Below are 8527 nucleotides of genomic sequence, written 5' to 3' on the forward strand. Positions count from 1 at the left end.
TCAGTAATCTAATCATATCCCCTCTTACAGATCATCTTCCTCATGCAGACCCAGAGTCACAGAAGCCCTTCCAAAAAATGCAGGAAGAGTGGGAGGAAGACAGTTTGAACAGCAGCAGTGACCTCACCGTTTCTGTAAGTGAAGATGATCTGATTTTAAAGAGCCTGGAACCACAACCAAATCCAGGTGACGAGATGGAGGGAGAAGATGGAATAGAGGCCTTAAAATTAATCCGCTCCGAGCAAGAAAGAGATGCCCCATCCACTGAAAAACATAATTGTATTTTGCAAACCCTAAGCTCTCCTGATTCAGAAAAGGAATCCTCTACTAGCTCACCAAGACAGTAAGCCATTCAATTTTTTTTCACTATTCTGTTTTTAATTATAGACATTTTTAGAGACCAGTTCACATGGAATGTATTATTGCACACTCAGTCATGAATGTGTAAGTTCCTTAAGTCTCATCAGTAGTCTTTTAGATAAGATATAATTTTACTTTTTTTACTTTTTTATGAAGTAGCTTTAAAAATCTGATTATTGTTGAATTTAAGGTGATTGGCAGTTTATAATCATATCCAAACAATCTCTGGTTAATTCATAAATTATTCCCCCTACCCTCCATCTTTTTAGAAAATAAATCATTTAAAGTTCTGATAGCACACAAGGTAGCAAACCGTTAAACTTACTAGGAATTCATCTTTAGCGACTAAGAACTTATATCTAATTAATTTGCTTAATCCCTACATCACATGCCAAAGTAGTATTCTGGTCATTTGATTAAATAGGAGTTAATGAATTCTTCTAAGGGTATATCTAAGCCAGCTTTCCTTTCTGAATGTAAATATGAGGACATTGAAATTTTTCATGTTAACTTGGAATAACATCAGTGTTATATATTTTGAGCACTTATAGTATTTAACTCATAAAGGCTCATATATGATTTTTTCACTATTGATTGGCGATATTGGGTAAAATTGTGTAGATAGTCTGGAAACTGTTGAAAGCCAATTCTGCACTAAAACACACACACACACACACACACACACACACACACACACACACTAATAATATCAAATCTCTTTTAGGACAAGTAGGAACCTAAGTAAACAAACTAATGTAAACATCACCTTTTAAAAATGAGGAGACCAAGGCCTGGGGCATAAGGAGTAACACATAGGCCACTAGCGCAGACCCTCCGTAGAGCCTCCCTGACCCACACAGCCCTCAAAACTTTGTTACACCCAGATGCTGTCATTCTTTCCTTCCAACAAACCCTACTGGAAACACTGGCAAGAGTAAAGAGCCGCCTTGGCCTGTGTGGCTCAGTGGTTGGAGTATTGTCCCATGCATTGAAGGATAATGGATTCAATTCCCAGTCAAGGGCACGTACCTGGGTTGCAGGTTTGACCCCTAACACCAGTTGAGGTGCAGCTGAGGTGTGTGCAGGAGGCAACCAATCAATGTATTTCTCTCTCTCTCTCTTCCTCCTTCCCTTCCTTCCACTCTCTCTAAAAAAAATCAAAGGAAAAAATATCCTCAGGTGAGAATTGAAAATGGCAGTATTTTATTCTCTTGTGCCTGAATAATATTCCATTGTATGCATATATTTTTTTATTCATTCATCCATCGATGGACACTTAGGTTGCTTCCATGTCTTGGCTATTGTAAGTAATGCTGCAGTGAGCATGAGGATGCATATATCTTTTCAAGTTAGTCTTTTGCTTGCTTTTGAATAAATAACCAGAAGTGAAATTGCTGGATCATATAGTCATTCTATTTTTAAATTTTTGAGAAACCATCATAATGTTTTCTATAACTTTTGAACCAATTTGCAATCTCATCAACAGTGCACAAGGATAGAATTCCCTTTCCTCCACACTGTTGCTGACACTTATTTCTTGTCTTTTTTAAAAAATATATTTTATTGATTTTTTTACAGAGAGGAAGGGGGAGGGATAGAGAGTTAGAAACACCAATGAGAGAGAAACATCGATCAGCTGCCTCCTGCACACCCCCCACTGGGGAAGTGCCCGCAACCAAGGTACATGCCCTTCACTGGAATTGAACCCGGGACCCTTCAGTCCGCAGGCCGACACTCCATCCACTGAGCCAAACCTGTTAGGGCTCTTGTCTTTTTTATAATAGCAATTCTAATAGGTGTGAAATATCTCATTGTGGTTTTGGTTTGCATTTCCGTGACGATTAGTGATGTCAAGGACCTTTTTGTGTACTTGTTAGCCATCTGTTTGTTTTCTTTGGAAAAAATCAGATCATTCTGCACATTGTTCATTGGATTTTTTTGCTATTTATTGAGTTATATGAGTTCTTTATATATGTTGGATATTAATCTCTTATTAGATATAGTATTTGCAAACGTTTTCCCTCGTTTTGTAGGTTGCTTTTTCATTTTGTTGATAGTTTCCTTTGTCGTGCAGAAGTTTTTTAGTTTGATATAGTTCCACTTGTTTATTTTTGTGTTTGTGGCCTGTGCTTTGGTGTTATATCCAAGAAATTGTTGCTAGGACCAATGTCAGGCAGCTTTCCCTTTATGTTTCCTTCCAAGTTTTACAGTTTCAGGTCTTACATTTAAGTCTTTAATCCATTTTGAGTTTATTTCTGTTTATGATGTACAATATGGATCCACTTTCATTTATTTGCATGTGGCCATCCAGTTTTTTAACACCATTTGTTGAAGAGAGAGACTTTGTGTATTTTTCCCATTGTGTATTTTTAACACTCTTGTCAAAGACTAGTTGACTGTATATGCATGGATTTATTCTGTTCTATATATCTGTGTTTATGCCAGTACTATATTATTTTGATTACTGTAGCTTTGTAATGTTTTGAAATCAGGAAGTGTGAGTCTTTTTACTCAATATCATTTTGGCTAGTCAGGGTCATTTGTAGTTCCATATGAATTTTAGGGTTGTTTTTCTATTTAAAAAATGCCACTGGAATTTTGCCCATGAACACAAGATATCTTTTCATTTATTTGTGTCTTCTTTAATTTCAACAATGTTTTGTAGTTTTCAGTATACAAGTCTTTTGCCTCCGTGGTTAAGTTTATTTCTAAGCATTTTATTCTTTTTGATGCTATTGTAAATGGGATTGTTTTATTAATTTTCTTTTTGGATTGTTCAATGAAGAGAAATGCAACTGATTTATGTGTGTTGATTTTGTATCCTGTAATTTTACTGAATCAGAGTATAAGCATTTTAAAGTTATTTCCCTGAGAAGAACATTAGGGTGTGAGCATAAATAGGAAAGCAGACCAAGGTCTGACTCCATATTCAAGATCAGGAAGATCAGAAGGAGCCAGAAAAGGATCTGAGACGAGGCTTAGTGAAGACCAAGGAGAACCGAGGTGTGCTGCAGACACCAAGCAGAGTGTTTCCAGAAAGGTTAGAAAGATTAAAGAACCTTTTCAGATCCCAGAGCTGGTTGGAAGAGCAGCTAGCATCCAAACTGACAGGTCATACTCAAAGTTCCTGAGCTCTACCACATACATCACAAGCATGACGGTGGTGTACTGGTCAATAGCACCACCTCTGTGCCAGGGCCTGTGTCAGCGCTTCATCTATAATTATTTATTCCTATTATCAGCACCATTTTATAGAGAAGGAAACTGAGACACAGAGAGGTTATGTTCAGTCACAAAATGGCTTATCTGGATCCAGAGTCTACATTATGAACTAGGATCCTGGGCTACCTCCCTCCTCTACCGCCTAAATAATGGCAGTATCATCAAGGATAAATTTTATAAGGTTGAATAAGGAAGATCAAGAAGCAAATTCGATTCTTTAATTAGAAAAGGGAAATAAAACTAAGCAGTGCCAGTTTGACCTTTCGCCCTGTCCATATTGATTTTTGTGCCTCCCAACCTCAGATAAGCTGGTGGAGTGCTATGTGCCCTTCTTCAAGCTTGAACGAAGTACTTGCAAAGCTCCTTTGTTCTTTCTCCCTTGGAGTACTACTGAGAGCAAAATGTAGTGCTGCCTCTTAAGTCAAATGAAAGCCTTGCTTTCTCAAGGTCATAAAAAGCTGATCTCATCCAGTGATTTTGATTTTAATTTAGTCCCTCTTCAAAGTTAAATATAGAAAGTTCTTGCAGCTGAGAAAGAGTTGCTGCTGAAAATTATATTGCCTGGAATAATAGGTTACAACTGTGTTCTTTTCGGATTTACCCTAAGTTCGCTTTAAGTGGATCTGGAAGCATATTTTAGATCCAGTGTCCTTCAGAAGTGACGATGCCTTCAGATATCTTTTCTCGGTTGCTTTTCTCCTTCACCACTATCACTTGTTCTTCCTGGACATGGCCTCTGCCGTTCAACATTGGTGGCCCCTGAGATATTTCTTGTCACCCCATTCTGGTTTTCGTTCCCAAAGTAAGGTTGTGCATTACACTTTCGAAAAAATAACCCTGTGCCAGCCAGGGGGCCTATTAGTGTATCCCCTCACGTTCTACCTGGCACTTCATTCCCCAGTCTCGCCTGTGCCTCTCCTGTTACCTACCTATTTTGAGCTGAAAAAATCTAAGACTTTCCTTATCTTTATTTTGGTTTACACTGCAAAAGTCCAGAACCGGGCAGTGTTCCTGAGATTTGATCCTCAGCAAAACAAGCAGTAATTGCAGTCATTACCACTAGGGGGTTCTGTACAGATGTTAAAAGACGTCTCCATTGACCAACTGAAACCTGGTTCCCAGCCTTTGCCAACCATCTCACCACAGGCTGCTGGCCTGAGTCAGAGGAGGTGCATGGCCCAGAGCAAAGGCAGGTGTGGGGGATACTGAAAAGCACTTGCAGAGGTTACAGCATGAGCAATTTGCTTTAACATTTCTTGCAAGGCAGGTCTACTGATGTCAATTCCCTCAGTTTTTGTTTGATTACTTATTCTTCAATGCTCATATATATATTCAGGTTTTCATTCATCTTGAGTCAAATTTGAAAATGTATAATGTACTAGAAAGAGATCTATTTTCTAAGTTTTCACATTTGTGAGCATACTTTATATTTTAGAATGTCTACTGTGTCAATAATTATTCCCTTTTTCTCTCATAATTTTTTGTCTGCCCTGTTTTTCTATTGATCATGTCTGCATAAGATTTGTCTATTTTATTAATTTCTTCAAATAATCCAATTTGATCCCATCTATTGCTTCTTAAAAATCTCATTCCTTTCTATTATTACCTTTTTAAATTTATCTTTATTGTTGAAAGTATTACAGACACCCCTTTTTCCCCCCATTGACCCCTCCCTTCCAGGCCTTTGCCACACTATTGTCTGCATCCATGGGTAGTGCATATATGCATATAAGTTCTTTGGTTAATCTCTTCCCACCCCCCAACCTTTACGTAGCATAATAATCTCCAGGTCCATCCATGCTATCTCAAAGGGTAAGAGATCCTTCTTTTTTACTGCTGCATAGTTTTCCATGTTGTGTATGTAACACAGCTTCTTTATCCACTCATCCACTGATGGACACTTGGGCTGTTTCCAGATCTTAGCTATTATAAATAACAGTGCAGTGAGAAGAGGGGTGCATATATTCTTTCTTTCCCTTTTCTCCACATCCTCACCAGCACTTGTCATTTGTTGATGGTATCCATTCAGACAGGTGTGAGGTAATACCTCATTGTCATTTTAATTTGCATCTCTGATGGTCAGTGACCTTGAGCATTTTTCATGTGTTTCTTGGCATCTGTATGTCCAATTTGGAGAAGTGTCTATTGAGGTCCTTTGCCCATTTTTTAATTCAATTGTTTGTCTTTAAGTTGTATGAGTTCCTTATATGTTTTGGATATTAACCCTTTATCAGATGTGTCATTGTCAAATATGTTCTCCCATACAGTGGGCTCCCTTTTCATTTTGTTGATGGTTTCTTTTGCTGTACAGAAGCTTTTTATTTTGATGTAGTCCCATTTGTTTTTTCTCCTTCGTTTCCTTTGCCCTAGGAGCAGAGATGAACCGCCTGCATTGTGTGCCCTGTCCAGATTCCTGCCCACAGAAGCCATGAGCATAGCGCATAACGAAAAGCTGTTGGTTATTGTTTTGCACCACTAACTTTGAGTTAGCTTGTTACACAGCAGTAGATTACCAGGATAGCTGTGATGATTGGTTGAAGACGATTAGCCATTCCAGATTCCAGGGGAGAACTGCAGTTTAAGCAAAGGCCTTGTAGACAAGGCACCATGGCCCATCTCTAGGGAACTATTGTTACTTCAACCAAAGGAGTGGCTCACGTGGCAGAGAATAGCACCCCTGAGGCCAAGGGACACAGCCAGGGATTGCAGGGTCTTTTCCTCATCTCTTCATCCCAGACATGTGCAGCCAGCTACCTTGTCCTGCTTCAGGAAAGGTGTACTTACCCAGAATTAGGGATGTGCTTGTCTGACACCCCTTGAACTCTGACACTAACAAGAAAAGCTTTTCACCTGGTTCCTAGGGTCTACCCAGTTAGTTTTTATTGTTTTCTTGCTCTCATCCTCCCTGACTTTCCTCTACATTTAATCCATTTATTCATTTCTACTGATAATTTGTTATCATCGACTTTCTTGTTTCTTCTTTTGTCTTTGGAATTCTTTTAGCAGCTTTTTAAGAGGATGAGTATTTGAATAATAAATTGTTTCACTTCTTCACTTTAGTGCTGACCCTTTGAAAGGCCCAGCAGCATTCCAGCACCATCTTTGCAGTAGTCCTGTAATATTTGATTTATAGATACTCATACAGCAGGAGGCCATTAACAGCTCCGTCCCTTTCCTGCAGGTGCCCTCCCTGGGTGCGGCCACTCCCATTTCACGGTCACCATGGAGGGGGACCCTGAGCACTGAGTCAGATTGCAGAGAGACATCTCCCTGACTGATCTGAGCTCCCCTTCAGTGGAGGGTGACTGCACTGGACCCCATTCCCATTCATCAGAGTTAATTGGCCCCTCGGAGACTCACTTATCCTGGAGAAGTGACATACTGACTTATTTTAGGGTGTGACCACTACCTAAGCCCTCCATAAGCCCGTCCACCATCTCATTGTACCTCTGGTTTCTTCTGTCCCTGGGTCCCCTCACATACTGTAACCCTTGCCAGCCAGTGTGAGTTCCTTGTCTATTCTCTTACAGACACATGTATACATACATATAAAGACAGACAGACATGTCACCGCACAACAGAAGTCTGATTTTATGATCCCCCATTTGTCATTAAGCCCCAGCAAAGTTTTTTCTCCTAAAATTATTGTGACCGGAAAGGGTCTGCCTATGTCTCACCTGTAGTGTTTGGGTTCTTGACTTTGTGCAGGAAAAGTTTTACAACACAAGTCCAGGTGATTATGAGGGAACACTTGTTAAATCATGGAACAGTAAAGCAAGAAAGGGCTTAGAATAACAGTGATGGCGAACCTTTTGAGCTCAGCGCGTTAGCATTTGAAAAACCCTAACCTAACTCTGGTGCCGTGTCACATATAGAAATTTTTTGATATTTGCAACCATAGTAAAACAAAGACTTATATTTTTGATATTTATTTTATATATTTAAATACCATTTAACAAAGAAAAATCAAAAAAATGAGTTCGCGTGTCACCTCTGACACGTGTGTCATAGGTTCGCCATCACTGGCATAGAAGCAACAGGAGAGCCTAGGCTGGGCTCACTTAGTTCTCTGGGAAGCCAGAGAAAAGGGGGCCTTAGGGACAGGTTCAGGGGTTTGCCTGGTCTGAGCTGCTGCTGCCCATTGCTCCCCTGGTTGCAAGCCTCATGGGGTACTTTAAAGTTTAGGAGTGGCATGTCTGTGGGGGGAGAAGTGGAGGAAGAAGAGAAGAAAGGGAATGGCGGGGGCTGCTCCCCAGGGGGAGAGCGAGTGCTGGGCACTTTTTCTTGAGGCTTTATCTCTTTCTTGAAGGTGGGACTCTTAGGGGAGATCTCAGGGGAGGGTTTCGGCAGAATATTAATAAGTTTTCTAGGTATGTTCCTTCAGGGTCATGACCTCTACTGATTGGTCAGTGTCAGGGAAAGCGGGTCGTCAGCCATTGCAGCGGGTCCAGGTGTCACCCACCTGGTTTTGCTGCTTTTCTGGGCCTGGAGATGAAATACAACTGAGGCCTAGATGTTATCTCTAGGGAGGTGACCTGTATCTTCTGTAAATTGCTCTGTCAGTTTGTTCAGCTGCATGTCTGCTTCCCTATTCCACTGTCCTGGCTTACTGGTCTGCCTCACTGTCAGATACCTTTTGCCAGAAGTACCCTCTTAGAGTTTAGTTATAGAACTGATTATGATAACATCTAATAAACAAACAGAAGTATTATTTTAGGTTTTTTAAAAATTATTGTTTAAAGTATTACGTAAGTCTCCTTTTTCCCCCCATTGACCTCTCCCCTACCACCCTCTCCCCCAAGCACAAGCCCTCCCCCCCTACTGTCTGTGTCCATTGGTTTTGCTCATATGCATGCATACAAGTCCTTTGGTTGATCTCTTACTCCCTCAGGGAAAAAAATCTTTGACAAAGAATCCAAAAATATGCAATGGATAAAATAAAGCT

The 8527-nt window shown here is 40.1% G+C and overlaps 1 protein-coding gene across 7 annotated transcripts in view; it reads left to right on the plus strand.

The window, feature by feature from the left end:
- KIZ (kizuna centrosomal protein) overlaps positions 1-8527 on the plus strand; it is a 113601-nt gene that overhangs the window by 35770 nt on the left and 69304 nt on the right. For all 7 annotated transcript variants that reach the window (XM_006770872.2, XM_015568569.1, XM_015568571.1 and 4 more), the window contains one exon: positions 31-343. In XM_006770872.2, coding sequence (XP_006770935.1) covers positions 31-343 — 313 coding nt within the window. The remainder of the gene's footprint in view (positions 1-30; positions 344-8527) is intronic.

This window comes from Myotis davidii, unplaced genomic scaffold, assembly GCF_000327345.1.
Source record: "Myotis davidii unplaced genomic scaffold, ASM32734v1 scaffold802, whole genome shotgun sequence".
Lineage (NCBI taxonomy): Eukaryota > Metazoa > Chordata > Mammalia > Chiroptera > Vespertilionidae > Myotis > Myotis davidii.